This window comes from Ailuropoda melanoleuca, chromosome 6 (genome assembly GCF_002007445.2).
Source record: "Ailuropoda melanoleuca isolate Jingjing chromosome 6, ASM200744v2, whole genome shotgun sequence".
Classification (NCBI taxonomy): domain Eukaryota; kingdom Metazoa; phylum Chordata; class Mammalia; order Carnivora; family Ursidae; genus Ailuropoda; species Ailuropoda melanoleuca.
In genome coordinates, this window is record NC_048223.1 from 17573098 (window position 1) to 17594700 (window position 21603).

General features: G+C 44.1%; 1 protein-coding gene across 1 annotated transcript in view; it reads right to left on the minus strand.

The window, feature by feature from the left end:
• LOC105241345 (collagen alpha-4(VI) chain) overlaps positions 1 to 21603 on the minus strand; it is a 106238-nt gene that overhangs the window by 73110 nt on the left and 11525 nt on the right. The window contains exons 3-6 of the mRNA XM_034662019.1: positions 14486 to 15088; positions 11497 to 12084; positions 10196 to 10801; positions 5490 to 6119 (exon numbers count right to left, since the gene is read on the minus strand). Of these exons, the coding sequence (XP_034517910.1) occupies positions 5490 to 6119; positions 10196 to 10801; positions 11497 to 12084; positions 14486 to 15088 (2427 nt within the window). The remainder of the gene's footprint in view (positions 1 to 5489; positions 6120 to 10195; positions 10802 to 11496; positions 12085 to 14485; positions 15089 to 21603) is intronic.

Genomic DNA, 21603 nt, shown 5'->3' on the forward strand with positions numbered 1-21603 from the left:
CAGGCAGGCCGCAATGCCAGAGAGTGAGTTTGGAAGCAGCCACCAACCAACGACTGAGAGGGGAGTAGTGGATACATAGCCAGGTCCCTTGTCCCATGGGTGGGGCAACTCTGACGTGAACTCTACACAAGTTCCCTGGGTCCCCAGCAGAACTGAGCCCCAGCTGCCCACAGCAATTACCTGCTCACTAATTCAGCCTCTGCTGGAGCCTTCCTTTCCTTTCTCAAATCTCCACGCCCCTACCTGTATCCCCAGGGGGCACCTCCCAGATAAATCACTTGCTTCCATATCCTTGTCTCAGAGTCTGTTTCTGGTGAACCGCACTTCAGACATGAAGTAAGTAGTACTTGACATTTCTCAAACGGGCAAGTTGAGGGCAAGCTAAAGTAAAATATCAGGACATAATTGAAGCTGGGAATTGTCTGAGTACCCAATATTCCTGTTTCCCATGCAAGTCAGACTTTTTTTTTTCCACACAGTACATCCCTGGTTTTTGATGTAAAGTTCAATGATTCATTAGTTGCGTATAACACCCAGTGCACCATGCAATACGTGCCCTCCTTACTACCCATCACCAGCCTATCCCATTCCCCCACCCCCTCCCCTCTGAAGTCTTCAGTTTGTTTCTCAGAGTCCATAGTCTCTCATGCTTCACTCCCCCCTTTCTTTATCCCTTTCTTCCCCTACCGTTCTTCCTAGTTCTTATGTTCCATAGATGAGACAAATCATGTGATAATTGTCTTTCTCTGCTTGACTTATTTCACTTAGCTTATCTCCTCCAGTGCCGTCCATGTTGCAGCAAATGTTGAGAACTCGTTCTTTCTGATAGCTGAGTAATATTCCATTGTATATATGGACCACAACTTCTTAATCCAGTCATCTGNGACCACAGCTTCTTAATCCAGTCATCTGTTGAAGGGCATCTCGGCTCCTTCCACTATTTAGCTATTGTGGACAATGCTGCTACGAACTTTGGGGTGCATGTGGCCCTTCTCTTCACTACGTCTGTATCTTTGGGGTAAATACCCAGTAGTGCAATGGCTGAGTCATAGGGTAGCTCAATTTTTAACTTTTTAAGGGAACTCCACAATGTTTTCCAGAGTGGCTGTACCAACTTGCATTCCCACCAACAATGTAGGAGGGATCCCCTTTCTCCACATCCCCTCCAACAACTGTTGTTTCTTGCCTTGTCAATTTTTGCCATTCTAACTGGCGTAAGGTGGTATCTCAGTGTGGTTTTGATTTGAATTTCCCTGATGGCTCATGATTTTGAACATTTTTTCATGTGTCTGTTAGCCGTCTCTTTGTCATCATTGGAAAATTGTCTGTTCATATCGTCTGCCCATTGTTTGATTTATTTGTTTCTCGCATATTGAGTTTGAGAAGTTCTTTGTAGATCTTGGATACTAGTCTCTTATCTGTAGTATCATTTGCAAATGTATTCTCCCATTCCATGGGCTGCCTCTTAGTTTTTTTGACTGTTTCCTTGGCTGTGCAGAAGCTTTTTATCTTGATGAAGTCCCACAAGTTCATTTTATCTTTTGTTTCTCTTGCCTTTGGAGATGTGNTGTTTCTCTTGCCTTTGGAGATGTGTCATGAAAAAGGTTGCTTTGGCCAATGTCGTAGAGGGTGCTGCCTATGTTCTCTAGGATTTTGATGGATTCCTGTCTCACATTGAGGTCTTTCATCCATTTGGAGTTTATCTTTGTGTATGGTGTGAGAAAGTGGTCAAGTTTCATTCTTTTGCATGTAGCTGTCCAATTTTCCCAGCACCATTTATTGAAGAGACTGTCTTTTTTCCACTGGATGTTTTTTCCTGCTTTATCAAAGATTAGTTGCCCAAAGAGCCGAGGGTCAATTTCTGGGTTCTCTGTTCTGTTCCGTTGGTCTATGTGTCTGTTTTTGTGCCAGTACCATGCTGTCTTTGTGATCACAGCTTTGTAGTACAGCTCGAAATCCGGCATTGTGATGCCCCCAGCTTTGACTTCTTAAAATATGGGCAAAAGAGTACACTTTCTGAAACTTAATTCATTTAATATAAAACTTCGTGTTCTAAATGAGGCTTACTTAAGTGAATCACTGTGTATTAAGGCTTAGACTCCAAAGGGCAAAATGGCTCTACATATGGACCCTTTCTCAACCCCTCAGTGTCCAGTCTTGCCCCTTTGCATCTCAGTTCCCTAACCTGTCAAATGGCAATCTTAACACCTGCTCAGCAAGATTATAGTGAGGACTAAATAAGATCATAGAAAACAGCAGAGCTGAGTATTAAAAATTAACGATTAAGATCACCCATTGTCACATAGCAGATTCCTCAAAAAAAAAAATGACACATGATTTTCTCCTTGCACCTCTCAGAAAATGTGGTCCAGCCTTTTGTTTTTAATTTCTAGACCCCCTTGTCCAAGGGAAGAATCAAGAGACTTTTCATGTTTCCTGACTGAAAGGGAAGTGGTCTGAGGCAGCAGGTGGGCTCCCTTGGTCAGGCCTTTCACTTCGGAGGACCTTGGTCTGCATGATACATGGGACACACTTATGATTTTAAAAAGGATTTATTGTTTATCTGAATGAAGTTCAAATGTTACTGGGCATCCCGCATCGTATCTGGCCATCCTCCTCCAGCGGGGCAGGCACTGGAAGGGGGTGTGACTTGGAAGGGTGTGGAAAATAGTTACCCACCTCTCTGGTAAAGTGTTTGTTGAATGCCTGGAGTCTCCAGGGCAAGTTATAGAAAAAAGAAGGCAGAAATTCAGACCTTACAGGAAGCCAACACCCACTGATGACAGGCAGATGGCAGGTCCAAGTTTGAGAAAAAGACCACAGGGCAGGAAGAGGCATCTCTGGAGCCAGTGGTCCAAAGCGGCTCCACTGAAGCCCAGGGCCTTTGCACGGTCCAAACGATCCCAGAGCCCTGAAGACTGTCTGGCTTTGCACATTCATGCCAGTCTTGGCAGATGGAAATTTGAGGCAGGAGGGAAGAGAGAAAGAGAAAGACTGTAATTTTTACAGTCTGGATGCCACTATGCATCCGTATCTATTACATACACAAGTGCTTAGCAGACTATCTGGAACACAGCTGATGAGTAACAAAAGGTAGATATTATGATCTTATGGTCATCCAGGACAGAATTCTGGTAAAATTGCCCCAACTTCCATTTACCTCTAACCACTCCAGATTTTAGACTGAATTTTCCTGATTCCAGGTTTCATTTTAGCTGCTATGCAGTCTGGGAACGAAATCAACTCTCAGCCCTTATACTGTCTGTGAATTAGAAGAAGAGAAAAGGAGGCTTCTTTCCTTCTTCGCTACAGATTACAGGGAGGGGGTGCACAAGAAAATGAAATTCACATTTAATGATTTTGTTTCTCATTCCCAGAACAGAGAAAGGGACAAAAAATACAGGCCAAAGCAAAAGACGAGAATTTATTTAGATATTTTAAATCTCTAGACCTCAGCACAAGGAATGAAGAAATTACAAGATTATTTAATGATTGTTTTTTAAAAAGGCGCAGTGATTTTCCCCTGAAGATATAATCACAGCCTTGAATTTTAAGTTAATTATCTACATTTCAAGTAGTCAACTTATTTCTATTATTCTGATTTGAATCTTAGAAATATTAGCATGGGTGGGCAAAAATAGACAAACGAACTGACAGGCACAAAGATACTTAGGATAGCCAGTAAATGGAAAATTAGGGATTTAAAATTCAGGCAGTTTGACTCCAAGGTGCACATACTTAACTGCTGTGTTTTCTCTGGTGTTTTTTTTGAAACTGCATACACAGTAGGAGCTCTCCTAACCAACTTCCTCTTAAGGGGCTCACCAGATAATTGACTTCCTCCTGTCACATCAGTAACACATGAGTGATGCTCTCACAATACGCTGAGTGTCCTCCCCCTGGGAGCCCCCAAGGGTAACACAACACAGTTCTGCTTCACTCAGTGAAAGATGTGAAAATTAATAAAGGGAAACCTCTCTGAAATGGAGGCAGGAGAGCAGAAAGGGGAACTCTCATGACCTACCGCTCGTCCATTTCAGGCCCCAACAGAAGAATCCTCAGCAGGAAAGAATCAATTATAACTCCAATAGGAAAAAAATGAATAATGCATCTCCTACAAGAAATCANAAAAAACAAACCCCCCCAAAAAAAAAAAAAAAAAAAGAAATCAACTACCCCAGCAACCCAGCCAATGAGAAACTGCCATCGCTCTGAACTCTTGTATTTTTCCAATGGCCTTTCATTCAAAACAATCCCTCCCACATTCTTCCTTCTCAATAAAATAATATCCCTCTCCTTTGTTTGTTGGACTCGCCTCCTGTTTTTGCTGTGGCTTTCCTTTCCTGAATTGCACTTCTCTGCTATTCCCCAAAAAACCCATTTTTACTGGTAAAATGACTGACTAGCTTATTTGTAAGGTCAACAAAGAATAAGCCTACCAAGGGTAATGTGAGTCTGTGCTCAGCCTATTTATGGCAGTTTGGTACTACAATTACACAACAAATCAAATATTGTGCAAATCAATAGGATATGAGTGCAAATAAAAGAGGTTTATTATGTCTATGAAAACCAGGTTAACTGCTTAGAAAAGACCCAATAAAAGCAAATTGTTTGAAAGGAAATTGTTGGTGTACCAGATAACACTACAAAAATTGAATTTTTAAGACCATAAAAATCAGGATTCTATACTCAGATTGTTTCAAAAGTGGCTAAGTACTTTTCCCACTTTAAAGAAAGTGAAACTAGAAATTATAGAAACTATACTAGTGGATGTTTGATGAAGAAAACATACAGAACAATCCAATCAGCAGGGTTCATATTCAAAGGAGCCTTGGCTCTACACAGAAGACTGGCAAATTAGTGTTCGTTTATATTTTAAGTTAAAATTTTTTAATAATTTCAAGAAGGTTCATATCTTTTTAGAAATAATTTTCTACTTCAAGGAGCTTAAGATTTAGTAAATCCATACCTAGATCCCCTAAGGCTTCTACTGTAAATTACATATATTTTCATCAAACTGATAAAAAGGGGCGCCTGGGTGGCTCAGTGGATTAAGCGTCTGCCTTTGACTCAGGTCATGAATCCAGGGTCCTGGGAGGGAGCCCCGCGTCAGGCTCCCTGCTCAGTGGGGAGTCTGCTTCTCCCTCTCCCTCTGCTCCTCCCCCTGCTTGTGCTCTCTCTCTGTGTCAGATGAATAAATAAAATCCTTTTTAAAATAAAAAGTAAACATAAATTTTAAAAACCAATAAAAGGGATGAAGGCTAAGATAGGAAGAGGAAGGAATGTTCACTTTTTACTTCATATTCTTTTGCACTGTTTGGAATCAAAACAAAATAAAGATTGTATAAGTTTTATGTTCTTGTTTTTTAATAAACTGACTCCAAAATCTTTCCTTGGATGAGGAGTAGAGAAGGTAGGTAAATGGAACAGACAGAGTAAAGATTAAAAAAAAAAAAAAAAAAGATCAAATTTGAAAAACGTTCTCCTACCTTCTTGTGGAGCCTGGTCCATCCCAGAAATGGAAACACTTCTGTCCAAGGTCTCAGGGCAGAGTTGGTTCTTAATCTTGTTTCCCACAACAGAGAGTTGCAGAAAGGATTCCAGTGAGATGACATGCTTCCAAGGAGGATATGATGCTATATTCTCCAGGTCCTTACTCTCTGAGGCAAGGTGGGTGCCCACTGCATAGATGGTAACCCCTGCCCTGCGGAGGAGGGAAGCTGACTTGGACAACTGGTCTTGGGAGAAGCCTTCCGTGATGACCACGGCCATCTGCTGCACACCATGCTTGGACCGGCTGCCCCTCTCCTCAATGAAAACCTCATTCCTTAGGAAATCCAAAGCAGCTCCAGTCTTGGTCCTTCCACTTCTTCTTCGGTAGGTTAATCTGTCCAGATACTCCAAGATACTGGCTGGGTTCTGAAATGCATCCAGGGAAAACTCCAGTCGTGGTTCCTCACTGTAAAAGACCAAGCCAATTCTCACACCATCTGGATGTACATTTAGAGAGCTTACAGTGCTCTTTAAGAAGTTGACAACTTGTTGGAAATTTGATTGCCTATCCCAGCTGAATTCTTCAATGAGAAAGACCAAATCAGTTGGGATAGCCGTCGGACATACTATAAACAAAAACAGAAAGGGCCTTAGCATGAGAAGAGAGTAATAAAGACAATACTCATTTAGTATTATCCTATATTTTTATGTTGTATTATGCTACATTTTATATACTGTAATAATATATTCAGTATTACAAACTCTAACAAATACATCATACTAACTTATATTAATGAGTTTTAGAATTTATTGGAAGACTTTATGATCAGTATTTGACATGATGGTCAAAGAACATCACAGGTTTCGTACTTATCACAGAATAAGTATTCACTGGGAAGAGTATTCACACTTGTAAAATATGTAAATATATGAATACCCACAAGAAAGTGCTTTAAGATCATTTTTTCAATTCATCAAAGTCCATTAGAAGCATCCGAGCCTGGCTTAATTAGGTTTTTTTCTTCATTTTTCTAGTTTCAGGAAACACTGAGTCAAATTCTCTATAGGCCTAAAACCCCCTTGATTTAATAATTTTTTCCTCTTGGTACAGATGCAAATAAGAAACTGTGACTATTAACTTGTGCATCTTTCTCTGATAAATCTCATGTCACTTCAACAGAGGCAACATGAAATGTTGCAAATGCCTATGAAAAATCTTTGTCCACAAATTGGGCTAACTGGCTTTTTCACTCTGTTATAAAAGAACCTTCACTTGAACCTGCCTCAGGTGGGAGAATGGAGCTGTACCTGCCTAAACCCCCTTCCATGAGGAGTGCAGACTCCTCCCTCCAAATTGAAGACAGTGCCTAATGCAGAGAAACCCACTGTATCCACATACCAAAAAGTCCAAATCTGTTTTGACAATGTGAAAACAGAACTCTCCCTAGCATAGAGCCAAAATCACACATGCGGAAGGCTGAAGCCAAGGTATAGACAATGGAATCCTGTTAAACAAAGTTTAGAGAGGCAACAGAATCACCTTCTGACTTATCTTTGGCCTCTCGAGGTCCTGTAATTTCCCTTTTTTAATAAAGAACCAAAAACAATCCTAGGTTTAAGAAGAGTGTTGCCCCTGATTTTGCCATGTCTCAAACACTTCCTATAGAAACTCCAAGCATCTTTGACTTCTTCCTTCCCTCACCTGTTGGTACCAAGTGCTATTACAGATGACCCTTGATCAACAGGGTTTGCCCTGTGCTGGTCCTCTTACACGTGTGGGTTTTCTTTTTAAGAGCTGGCACCAAAAGCCACAAGGCATTTATTTACAACTGCCCACCCAAGTCTCTACAGACACAATCAAAGGTATCTACTAGCCTCTGAGTACGAGGGAGGCCCTCGGAGGCTGTCAGCAGCCCCCGGGGCCCTGAGACTGGGAAGGGCTGTGGGTTGCCCTGTGTGTCCATGGGGTGGTGGGGTAAAGTGTCAGGGCTGGGGCAGGAGGCTGGGCTGAAGCAGGGGAACATGCACAGAGGGCAGGGATGGCACTGTGCAGGAAGACCCGAGCCCCTGATAAACCCGTACCCTCCCACTTGGTCCTTCACTCGCCGGGGTCTCAGACAGACCCCTTTCCATGGTGGGGCCCCTGCCCCTCCACCTTCCAGAAGCTAGTGCATTCATGGGGGGCCACAGCTGCCCATGGCCACAGACTAGTGCTACACCTCCAGGCAGGTGGGGCAGCTATGCTACACCTCAAGTTTACTGCCATCAGCCACGGTCCCGCCTGGCAGCTGGCTCTACCCATTCGAAACCACCAAGCTGTAGAACATCGCCATCCCCATGCCACGCCTAACCTGTGCAGCCCTGGCTCAGCCTGCCTGTATGCAGATTTGTTTCAATAAATGAATGTACAGTACTATAAATGTATTTTTTCATCTTTATGATTTTCTTAATAACATTTTCTCTTCTCTGGCTTACTTTATTGAAGAATACAGTATATGATTCATATAACACACAAAAATGTGTTAATCTAATGTTTAGGCTCCCTGTAAGATTTCTGGTCAACAGCAGGCTATTAGTAGTTAAGTTTTGGCAAAGTCAAAATGTATATGGAGATTTTTAGCCCTGGGAGTGGGGTAAGGGCCTCTAACCCCTGAGTTGTTCAAGGGTCAACTGTATTCTTTCAAGTTGTCTTCAAGATTCATTCCCTTTCCTCATTATCAGAGCCACCGTTGGTCTAGACCCAAGTGGCTCCTCCCTACGTGGACAGATGACAGCTCAGCCCTCCAGTCTTGCTGAGTCTGAAGTGTCATGTGGAATTCAGCCTGCCTTCTGAAGCCTTCCTTAAAGACCACTTCAGTCATGTCATTTTTCCTGCTTAAAAGCCTACAGTTACTTCTCAGGGACTTTGGGACCCTTGGGGCCCATCCTACCTCATTAATCTCAACTCTCACTACCTCCAAACCCTCCCCCCTCCTCCAATCAGCTCCATTTTTTCACTTTCTTCCATATTTATCCAGCCCATTCCCACTTCCACACCCTTACCGATGCTCTTCCCCTTACCAAGGGTAGGCTCTTCCCTTGTCCCTATATGTTAAGACCATGCCCATTACGCAGGGACCAACACGATTCCTCCCAGGCCAGATTCTCCATTACCTCCTATTCTACTTCTACTTAGTGTAGTGTCTCTTGTAAGGTGCTTCTTAGTTCCTTATTATCCCTTCTTGGATTCTCCTCATCTTGTCTCACATGTGTTTGTCTCTTCTGACTTTAAAATTCCAAGGGCTTGGGGCGCCTGGGTGGCACAGCGGTTAAGCGTCTGCCTTCGGCTCAGGGCGTGATCCCGGCGTTATGGGATCGAAGCCCCACATCAGGCTCCTCTGCTATGAGCCTGCTTCTTCCTCTCCCACTCCCCCTGCTTGTGTTCCCTCTCTCACTAGCTGTCTCTCTGTCAAATAAATAAATAAAATATTTAAAAAAAAAAAAAAGAATATTATGTTAAATGAGGGGTGNAAAATAATAAAATAAAATAAAATAAAATAAAATAAAATAAAATAAAATAAAATAAAATTCCAAGGGCTTTCAAGCTCGACATGTTGAGAGGTCTGGGCAGAGCCATGATAGTTCAGGGAGAGGAGGAATTTATCACTTCTGTTGTGAGGATCAACCAGAAGCTCTCCCAAGAGGCTAACTTAACAACTGAAGGATAAGGTTTTGCCCATGGGCATCCCGGCTGGTGGAACAGTGTATTCAAGGGCAGACAGTGGTGGGAAAGTATAACATATACATAGCCAATGGTGAGTGGTTCAGCTTGGCTAATGGTTAGAATGTACAAAGGGACTTAGCAGGAGATAAGGTTCAATGGTTCTCATCCCCAGGGGGCATTTTGAAATATATGGCAGTGTTTTGAATTGTCATTGGGGATGTTACTGGCAGGGACCAGAAATGTTAGACCTCTGACAATTCACAGTACAGTCCTACACTATGAATGTCTCATTCAAAATGTTAATAGCACCTCTCTTGAGCATTTTGAACACCAACTTCTCTGGGGAGAAGCCTGAATGTTTCTTCCCCTAGAAAAGGCATATGGTAACTTGAATTGTTGTTCAGAGATATTCACTCCTACGCCTCACTTCCATGGGAGGGATATACTTTCTTACTCCACTGATGACAGCATAACTATATGACTGGCTTGGCCAATGGCATGCTAGCAGATAATGAAGCAGAGGTCTAAAAAGTGCTTGTGGAATTGGGTTTTCTCTCTTGCATCTCCGCAATTACCATGGGAATAATATGCCCAGACTAGCCTAATAATCCCAGGAGGAATATGAGAGCTATGGAACAGGGCCAAATGTAAATCAACCAACCCTCAGCTAAATCTCAAATCTGCGAACAAGCCTAGGCAAGATCAGCAAAGCCATTCGGTTGAGTCCAACAAAGATCAGCTGATCCCCAGCAGATCAGTGAAAATAAATGATTCTTTTCAGTCACTGAGTCTTTGGATGGCTTCTTATGCAGCCTCACTGTGACCATAGTTAACTAATATAAGGGGTGTTCCTGAGGAGGCCCCATGCCACCTCCTCTTCCCCATGCACTGGTGCTGGTCTCCCAGTACTGAGGAATCCGGAATGCCCCCATTCTCTGCTCTTTCCCCAGAGCTTCTGAGACCTCCCAGTGGCTCACACATGTAGGGACCAAACCTTACCTACTACAGGTTCTTTCTCAGACGCAATCCTGAACCCGGGTTGCCCGGTCCCTTGGATCACCACACCCACATCCTGCATCAACTGTCTGACTCCATCTTGTCCTTGCATCTCATATACAAGGGGTGGAGTTGCCATCCCCTCCAGTTCTTGTCTGTCAAAGTCCTGTACACCCACAGACATGACTTTCACGCCTCGCTCCCTCAATGTCTGTGCGGCATCCCAGAACTCATCCTCGGATTTGCCTGAGGTCATGACCACTGCATACTGGGGAACACCCTGGAGAAACCGGCTTCCCGCTGCCTCCTGGAAGAAGGTCTGATGAAGGTATCGCAGAGCTTTGCCCGTTCTCCTGGAGCCACCCCGGAGCAAAAAGTGGTCACGGATGTGAACAATCATCTCATCCCGGGTCTGGTAGGTATTGAGCAAAAATTCCGTGTGACCTTGACCACCGTACTGAGCCAACCCAATCTGGTACTTGTCCCTGCCAACATCCAGCAGGCCAACCACCCTGGAGATGAAATTTTGCATCCACTGGAAACTGGCCGGTGATGTGCCCTGGGAGGTGTCAGCAAGAAAGACCACATCTGCATAAGCCTGGGTGAATTCTGGAATTGAAGAGAGGAGGAAGAAGGAAAAGACATAGAGAAGAAAGTAAATCAAAGCAAGATCTCATGAAAACTGAATACAAGGATGCGGGGAATATAAGAGGGAGAGGTACTATATTTATGAAACAATGTACATATTGTACTTCCATCTCCTTTGTGTGAGCCTATCACAGGGCTCTCTCCCTCTCACACGCTGCTGCCTTTGTTGTCTGCTTTATTAGACTATAGCACCTCTTCGTCTATTCATCTTCCACCAACGGAAGAGACAAAGGAAATGAACATAGAGCAGTTATTCTGTGTAGCAATTTTTATACACGTTATTTGATTTAATCCCCACAAACCATCCTACTAGGCAAGTGTTATTATCTTCACTGTATGGACGAAAACATTGAAGTGAGGAAGTAAACCTGCTTGTCCACACTCACCTAACTAGAAAGTGGCACAGGCAGGACCAAGAACATAGGTCTTCTGGACTTCCTCTGAACAACATGGCAGGGTGTCCTTTTCTACCCATGAGAACTACATTCATTCTTCAACCCCCAGCTCTGATGTTCCTTCACCTAGGAAGTCCCCCCCGATTCTCCAGTGATGGCAGCCAGCTCCTTCTCCTGCCCTCCTACTATACTCAGTGCACCCTGGCTCATACCGTAATTAGGGTCCTGGTTGGAATGTTGGGTTTTGACACAGCTTCTTACCTTTTATCTTACCCTCCACTGCTGAGCACAGAGTCTGAAGAATGCCTCCTGAGAAATCCTGAAGGGTGTTGAAGTTTTCAATGTTGAAGAGATACTTCTCAAATGGCTCACTGGCTATTTTTTGCAATTCCTGGATGTCCTGGACATTGACCCCTACCACATAAACAACCACTCCATCTTCTTTTAACTTGTTAGCTGCCTCCTGGACTTCATCATTTGACTCCCCATCTGTCAACAGGATAACTATCTGAGGAACCCTGTTCTTGGCCCGGCTGCCAGCTGCCTCAGTCAAGTAGTGCATCCTGATAAACTCCAGGGCACTCCCTGTGTTTGTGTCTCCTGTACGGTAGGGAAGATTCTGGATCTGCTCCAGGACCACACTCTTCAGAGGGTACTGGTTCAGCTGAAAGGCTGGGTAGATATTGTCATTATACTGAGCAAGTCCCACTCGGACCTGGTCACTGCTGATGTCAAGCCCCAAGACGACAGAGTAAAGGAAGTTCTTCACTTTCTGGAAGTTCTGGGGTCCAATGCTGGTTGAGCTGTCTACTAGGAAGACAATGTCTGCCAGGACTGCCTCTTTGCAAGCTGGAAGAAAGAGAACAAAAGGCATGGAGTCTGTGGATCTCCACTTAAGATGCTTAGAACCAATGGGGCTGAATGGTGTACAGAAAGGAGAGCAGGGCCAGTTAGACTAGACTCTATGGTCCTCAGACATCCTAAATGACAGTGCTCAGAGAAGTGACAATATTCCCTATGCTTTTCATTCCCTCACCTCCATTATCTTCTGAGGCTTCTGTCCTGTTCTATTGATATGTCCAGTCTTGGAACCCATTTGGACAATCCCTTGAATCTTGTAAAGAAGAAAACCCCTTCTATAAATGTAGCAGCATGCTGAGAAAGGGGTTGTCCTCTTTCCAGTGGTAACAAACTTCATCTCTACAAGTGTGCTGGTACCAAGAGGTCAGAAAGCTGGAATATGTCCTGTATTCCATTAGACACATCATTGTAGCTCCACCACTTAGGAGCCCTATGACCTATTTATTACCCACCTTTCTGAGACTCGGTTTTCTGCTCTGCATCACTGAAACCTTTATACCAGCCCTCCCACTCTCACAGAGTTGTTCTGAGGATAAAATAAGATACTCTACTGTAGCAGACATTATTTGTGCTCTGCCCAGGTCCTTTTGAACTCCTTTTTACCATTTCTGTACACTGTTCTTTGGAGGACTTCCCTTCAGCTCCTGGAACTGCTTTGCCTACAATATATGAAAGCCTAGCTGAAGCATAATTTGTATTCCTGAGTTCTCCTGTAGGATCAAGTTAAAACTACCCTCTGGAACTTTGGCCTGAGATTACATTCTTCCTTTCTTTCCTCTATCTCTCTGTCCTGCACCCCCAACATCCTTACCAAACCTCTGGGAGCTCTTTCATAAAACATAATGTATATCCAAATCCTTGCTTCAAGCTCTGCTTCTGGGGAACACAATCTACGACACTTGTCCTCTTAGAATGGATCTGGTCTTAAAAACCTGGGATCAAATCCTAGCTCTACCACCCAGTTATGTTACCTTTGGCTTCAGTTTCGTCACTTGAAAAATGCAAATAATAATACCAGTTGCCTTACATACCTATGTAAAAGTAAATACTAATTTCTCTATGTATCATACACATCCCTATGGGTCTAACAAAGAATCGCCTTGTGTATGTATTTATCAGTCAGATGGGCAATGTAAACAAGTTTGGCAAACTATATAGTACCAAGAAAATGGTAGTTAGTATTACTAAGTATATAAAACCTTTTGGAAACACTGAAGTGATACACAAAAGCAAGGTATATAATTTGGTCGTACAAATGCACTACTACCACCATACACCTGCAGCATCAAATGGGTGAAAAGTTTTAGCAGTTCTTCCAATTTACCTACCTTATGCCTCATGTAGAAATGCCAAAATAATGAGTAAGTGATAAAGGCTCTATCCTCTTATGCGTTTTGATGAAAACCAGTGGCAAGCTTCTCTTCCTTTGTTCAAACTTCTTTGCTTTCTCATAGAATTAAGTAATTACCTCATAAAGGATTTCTGCAAGTCTCTGCCCCATCACCACCAACCGAAGAACAAAGCTAATGACAATTACAACATCACAGATAATGACCATAATACTATCACCTCTGATGGGCTGAGCACTGTGATAAGCACCTGACTTGCATAATTTATCTTTTTTTAAAGATTTTGTTTATTTATTTGACAGACAGAGAGGCAGCGGGAGAGGGAACACAAGCAGGGGGAGTGGGAGAGGGAGAAGGAGGCTTCCTGTCGAGCAGGGAGCCGGATGCGGGGTTTGATCCCAGAATGCTGGGATCATGACCTGAGCCGAAGGCAGATGCTTAACGACTGAGCCACCCAGGTGCCCCTGACTTGCATAATTTTATTTAATGATTTCAACAAATCTCTGAGGCAGGTACTACCATCCTAGGAAGAAAATTTCCATTCAAAGAGATAAAGTAACTTGTTCAAATTGACACAGTTAAAAAGTGAAGAAGTGGAATTGAACCCAGACCTTACTTTTCCTTAAATTCATCTTCATAACCAGTACTTTATACCAACACACTGGCAATAAAATAAGCAAGCTGCCTGGAGGATCCACTGTCCCCTGTCTCTTCCTCTGCCCCTCACCCAGGCAACATGGATAAGTTAATCTAGGAATAACATCACTCTAGGAACAAATATTCTTCCTCCAAAAATGGACCCACGTTACATCTGCGTATAGAACCCGCATATGGCCCACGAGTTGTATTTTAAAAGTTGGTAAGTCTCTGGTCAATGATTGGAGAGGCGCACAGAGTACAGATAGTTTAATGAGATTGTGATATTAAAATTCAACATACACACGTACGGAAAATAAGGACAGTGGGAGAGATGAAGAAGAGATAAAGCCTGGAGCCCTGTGACTTCTATACCAGAAACAGGAAGGGGAAAGTCTCTGTACCTGGAAAGACGTTGTCAACAGGTTGAGTCGCCTTTGCCAAAGTGTCGCAGAGCTGTTGCCGCAGCTTCTGAGCATGACTGCCCAGATCGGAGAAGTTGGGAACAAAAGAGGCGAACTTCTCCTCCGGGCTGCTCGCAAGCTCCTTGAGCTCCGCCAAAACTGCGTCTTTGACACCAACGGTGTAGAGTCGGACGCCCGCCCTCTTCAGGGCCCCGGCGGCGTCCTGCGCGCGGTCCTCCGCGGGGCCGCTGCTGATCACCACGGCCGCCTGAGGCACGCCCTGGCTCGCCCGACTCCCCGCTGTTGCCTGGAAGTGCTCATCTAGAAGGAACTGCAGGGCCAGGCCCAACCTGCGGCCCCCAGGCCTAAACTGAATCCTTTGAATGTGTTTCCACACATCGCCTTTGCGGGGGTAGGTGGAAAGTAGGAACTCGGAATGGGGCACGTCGCCGTACTGAGCCAGCCCCACGCGGATGGCGTCTTTGCTGACATTGAAGCTGTTTACCATGATGTGCAAGAAGTTCCGCACGCTGCGGGTGTGTTGGGGGTTGATGTTGGCGTCCACTAGAAACACGACATCTCCCACAGAAGCCTCCCTGCAGACTGGGGAAGAGAGTCGATTCAAGACAAAACAGCACAAAACTGATAGCTACTGCCTGTGACTCTATCTCCCCCCATTGGTTGCCTTCAAAGCCCGCGGACTGGCCTGCACAGCTCTGGGACAAGAGCTAATATGCACGGCCTAAGCATATCGTCATCTTCCTTTGCTTCCTCATGGCCACCATCTACCCTTGTTCACCTGCCACTCTCTGTTTCATTCGAACAGACATCTGACCCCCTCAGTGAGATTCCCGACCATAGCCCTCCAACCATCCCTTAAACTTAATAAAATACTTTTGACTAGTAGAGGATGCTGTTGGTGCCCCACCTAGATCTTTCTGGGCTGGCACACCTGTGTCCCAGCTGCTTCAAGTGCTACAACTAACTGCTCCCCCCTGACACTTTGTCTAGGGACCTGTCCATAGCTGAAGGGAGCAGAGTAGTCACATCTGGAGACACCTGGAAAGTGACACCACGTGGGTGGCCAATGGTCAATCATCTGGGGTTACAAACACCTGGCCCCCTTGCCTTCACTGAAACAACTCATGGTGCCATTTATGTTCCAGCATCTTCCATGGCTCAGGTCAATGCCAGGTGTTACCTGAGGCTACATCCTTGCTTGGCTTCTTCACCCCCAGCCTATCTCACTGCTCTTATTCCCTTACAAGTCTGTCCTGAAGAGTACTCCCTCACAATGACACATTCACCAAATCCCTGTCCCAGGCTCTGCATCTCGAGAACCTGACCTTAAACATATGCTTTCTAGGTTTGACCTCTGGCACTCCCTCGCTACCACCAGCCCCTGTTGGTTTTATCTCATGGCATTACCATAAGTGTGGCTCCTATTTGTCCTTTGGCTCCCTGAACTCAATCCTGCACTGCACAATTATTTCTCCCAAACCCAATCCCAATCCCGGAAACCACAACCCCAACAGTGGCCAGAGCGAAGGGGGCTCCAGCTGGGCCCACCCTGGTCTCCAGCATGGAAGGGATCAGACGCCAGGTGGTTGCGGGATTTGAGCCAAGAGCCCGTCTTTCTGCTTCTCAGATTGCATCTCCCTACAATAAGGGTTTGACCAGATGACCTGGTCTCTTCCAACCCAAACACTGCATTTCTGTGACAAGAAGTAAATACACAGATTAAACATTGTGCTTGTGTAGACCGAAAAAAGGGAAGAGGTGATTATGATCTCTCTGTTCGTCAGTAACCGGCATGACTTTTCCCCCACACTTCCCAATTTGATTGTCTGTGCTGATGGTAGGAGAACCCATGAATCAGTGATGAGAGAGAAACCAGCTGAAGAGGATGTTAGTTTCAAGTGGCTCAAAACCAGGGCATGATTATCCCACGCTGATTAAATACATCTTGCATTTGGTCTTGTGCCAGGAAGGTTAAAATACTGGCTGGGGCTGGCCCTGCACTCACTCTCCCCTCTCCACTTTACTCTCTGCTGTCCAGGCTCCTTTGTCTGAGTTCTCACAGCTGCCATGTGGCGCCTACATGGCACCAAGTTTCTTTCCCTTTCTCTCTTTCTTTTTTTTCTGATTAATTCCCATAGAATCATATTCTTTCATCTTGGTGTGTAATGTAATATTCATCAATGTGCTTATTCAACTAATGGCCATCTCCTCAACTAGACAGTGCTTTCCATGCAAACCGATATCATATCTTTTGTTGTTTGTCCATCACTCAGGTGTCTAGGATAGAGTAGTCACCCAAACAAATATTTAAGGAAGGAAATATTTGAGGGGCGCCTGGGTAGCGCAGTCATTAAGCGTCTGCCTTCGGCTCAGGGCATGATCCCGGCATTCCGGGATCGAGTCCCACATCGGGCTCCTCGGCTGGGAGCCTGCTTCTTCCTCTCCCACTCTCCCTGCTTGTGTTCCCTCTCTCGCTGGCTGTCTCCATCTCTGTCAAATAAATAAATAAAATCTTTAAAAAAAAAAAAGGAAGGAAATATTTGGGAAAGAGAGAAGGAGAGAGGGAGGGACAAAGGGAGAAGATATCATTAACAAGAACAGAAATGCTGAACATTAATGAAACCAAATAAGGGAATCAGAACATTTTAAGAGCTAGAAAGAATCCTATGGGATTATGTAATACAATACTGTAGTCATTAGGTACATGACAAAGGGCTGGTGGGGGGGTTAAGAAAAGTAACAACATATGAAAATATAACAAGTGATTAATTCCAAGTGATTGAGCACTTGGAATGTAACTAGCACAAATGAGAAAATAAATTTAACATTTTACTGAATTTTAATTTAAATAGTCACATGCGACTGGTGGCCACTGTATTGAAAAATGCAAGTATAGAAGAATGAACCCAATTTATCCATCTCACAGATAAGGGAAAGAACACCTAGAAAGGTAAAGTAACTCACATGAATCAGTTTGAACAGCCAGTATTAGAAACCAGGTCTTCTGAAACCCGGTTCATACTCTGGACTGCCATAAAGAAGGTTAAATTAAAAGTCCTTATTATAGAGAGGAGTTAAGATGGCGGAGGAGTAGGGGACTCCTTTTTAGCTGGTCCCCTGAGTCGAGCTGGATAGGTACCAGACCAGCCTGAACATCCACGGAATCAGCCTGAGACACATGAAGATACATCTGGATCTCTACAAATGAACATCTCCAGCGCTGAGTATTGAGGTATGAAGCGGGGAGCCGTGAAACCGCGCACAGATATAGGAAGATAAACGGAAGGGGGAGGGAGTCGCCGCGTTTTGGTGCAGGGAAGCGGTAGCCACCTGCACGGGGGAGCAGGCGCACCCTCCGACGGGCACCACCAGTGAGACAGCAGACTGAGACCGTGAGCCGGGGAACGCACGCGACCAGAATGAGGGCCGGAGCTTCGGAGAGCGTGGGGGGGCGGCTGGCAGCTGGTGGCTGGTGGTGTCAGAAACAAAAAGGACACAGACGCGCCAGCCCTGGAAGTGAGGGCTGGGATGCTGGGTGTGGGGCGCACATCCCGGGACGCAGCAGGGTTGAGCAGCACCAACAAAAACAGAGTTAAAGTGTCCAGAACATCAGTGGAGAACGGTCCGAAATCCCTCTGTTCTGAGACAGAGGCTGAGATTCGGCTACTGCTGCTCTGACTCTCAGAAGAGGCACAGCAAACCGCCAGGGAAAGCAGCCAGAGAACAAAAGCCTGGAAATACCGGCTCACAGTGTGCCCATCCCCATCCCCCCTCGCAGGGGACACGGAGACTCCACCCAAACGGGATTGCCTGAGTATCCACGCGGCAGGCCCCTCCCCCAGAAGGCAGCCTGAAAAATCAAGGAGCCCACATCCCTAGGATCCCTATAAAACAAGGGCGCACGGCCTGGGTCCCAGTCAATAACGTGGGCTCTGGACAACCCCACAACCTCTCCTCATCAGAATGACGAGAAGGAGAAGTCCCCCCCAGCAAAGAAAAGAATAATGAGTCTGTGGCCTCTGCCACAGAATTGGCCTCGGCCACAGAATTAATACATATGGATGTATCCCAATTATCAGAAATGGAATTCAGAGCAACAATGGTCAAGATGATGAGTAAACTTGAAAAAAGCATCAGAGAAAGCGTTGCTGAGAATATAGAATCCCTAAGGGCAGAAATGAGAGCGAGCCTGACAGAAATTAAAAATTCTATGGGCCAAATACAGTCAAAACTAGAGGCTCTGACGGCCAGGGTCACCGAGGCAGAGGAACGCGTTAGCGAATTGGAGGATGGGTTAGTAGAAGAAAAAACGAAAATAGAAGCTGGTCTTAAAAAAATCCATGCCCACGAATGTAGAATACGGGAGATTACTGACTCAATGAAACGTTCCAATGTCAGAATCATCAGCATGCCCGAGGGAGTGGAGAAAAACAGAGGTCTAGAAGAGATATTTGAACAAATTGTAGCTGAAAACTTCCCTAATCTAGCAAAGGAAACAAACATTTGTGTCCAAGAGTCAGAGAGGACCCCATCCAAGCTCAACCATGACAAACTTATGCCACGGCATGTCATAGTGCAATTCGCAAATATTAGATCCAAGGATACAGTATTGAAAGCGGCCAGGGCAAAGAAATTTCTCACGTACCAAGGCAAAGGTATCAGGATTACGTCAGACCTGTCTACAGAGACCTGGAATGAGAGAAAGGCTTGGGGGGGCATTTTTAAAGCTCTTTCAGAGAAAAACATGCAGCCAAGGATCCTTTATCCAGCAAGGCTGTCATTCAGAATTGATGGAGAAATAAAGACTTTCCAGAATCACCAGTCATTGACCAATATTGTAACCACGAAACCAGTCCTACAGGAGACAATAAGGGGGGTTCTATAAAAGTAAAAAGGCCCAAGAGTGATACAGAACTGAAAGTCACAATTGATAGAAACAAAGACTGTACTGGCAACATGGCATCATTAAAATCATATCTCTCAATAATCAGACGAGGAAGCAGTTGACCAAGATTAGAGCAGAAATCAATGAATTAGAAACCAGAAGTACAGTAGAGCAGATCAACAGAACTAGAAGCTCGTTCTTTGAGAGAATCCATAAAATTGACAGACCACTGGCAAGATTTACCCAAAAACAAAGAGAAAGGACTAAGATTATTAAAATTATAACTGAAAACGGAGAGGTCACGACCAGCACCATTGAAATTGCAAGGATAATTAGAAACTTTTATCAACAGCTATATGCCAAAAAACTAAACAATCTGNGAAACTTTTATCAACAGCTTTATGCCAATAAATTAAGCAATCTGGAAGAGATGGAGGCCTTCCTGGAAACCTATAAACTACCAAGACTGAAACAGGAAGAAATTGATTTTTTTTTAAAGATTTTATTTATTTATTTGACAGAGATAGAGACAGCCAGTGAGAGAGGGAACACAAGCAGAGGGAGTGGTAGAGGAAGAAGCAGGCTCACAGTGGAGGAGCCTGATGTGGGGCTCGATCCCGCAACGCTGGGATCGCGCCCTGAGCCGAAGGCAGACGCTTAACCACTGTGCCACCCAGGCGCCCCAAGAAATTGATTTTTTAAACAGGCCAATTAATTATGAAGACATTGAGTCAGTGATAAACAACCTTCCAAAAAACAAAACTCCAGGCCCGGACAGTGTTCCTGGGGAATTCTACCAAACATTCAAAGAAGAAATAATACCTATTCTCCTAAAGCTATTTCAAAAAATAGAAACAGAAGGAAAGCTACCAAACTCATTCTATGAGGCTAATATTACCTTGATCCCCAAACCAGGCAAAGACCCCCTCAAAAAGGAGAATTACAGACCGATTTCTCTAATGAATATGGATGCCAAAATCCTCAACAAGATCCTTGCTAATAGAATCCAACAGTACATTAANGAATATGGACGCCAAAATCCTCAACAAGATCCTGGCTAATAGAATCCAACAGTACATTAAAAGGATTATCCATCATGACCAAGTGGGATTCATCCTTAGGATGCAAGCGTGGTTCAACATTCGCAAATCAATCAGCGTCACAGTTTTTATCCAGAAAAAAAAATTCAAAAATCATAGGATTTTCTCAATAGATGCAGAAAAAGCATTTGACAAAATACAGCATCCTTTCCTGATTAAAACCCTTCAGAGTGTAGGAATAGAGGGTACATTTCTCAATCTCATAAAAGCCATCTATGAAAAGCCTACTGCAAGCATTATTCTCAATGGGGAAAAGCTGGAAGCCTTTCCCTTAAGATCAGGAACACGACAAGGATGCCCACTCTCGCCACTATTATTCAACATAGTACTAGAAGTCCTTGCAACAGCAATCAGAAGACAAAAAGGGATCAAAGGTATCCAAATCGGCAAAGAAGAAGTCAAACTGTCTCTCTTTGCAGATGACATGATACTCTATATGGAAAACCCAAAGGAATCCACTCCCAAACTATTAGAAGTTATAGAACAATTCAGTAAGGTGGCAGGATACAAAATCAATGCCCAGAAATCAGTTGCATTTCTATACACGAATAACGAGACTGAAGAAAGAGAAATTAGGGAATCCATCCCATTTACAATAACACCAAAAACCATACGTTACCTTGGAATTAACTTAACCAGAGACGTAAAGGACCTATATCCTAGAAACTATAGATCACTTTTGAAAGATATTGAGGAAGACATAAAAAGATGGAAAAATATTCCATGCTCATGGATTGGAAGAATTAACATAGTTAAAATGTCCATACTACCCAGAGCAATCTACACTTTCAATGCTATCCCGATCAAAATACCGAGGACATTTTTCAAAGAACTGGAACAAATAGTCCTTAAATTTGTATGGAACCAGAAAAGGCCCCGAATCTCCAAGGAACTGTTGAAAAGGAAAAACAAAGCTGGGGGCATCACAATGCCGGATTTCGAGCTGTACTACAAAGCTGTGATCACAAAGACAGCATGGTACTGGCACAAAAACAGACACATCGACCAATGGAACAGAATAGAGAACCCAGAAATGGACCCTCGGCTCTTTGGGCAACTAATCTTTGATAAAGCAGGAAAAAACATCCGGTGGAAAAAAGACAGTCTCTTCA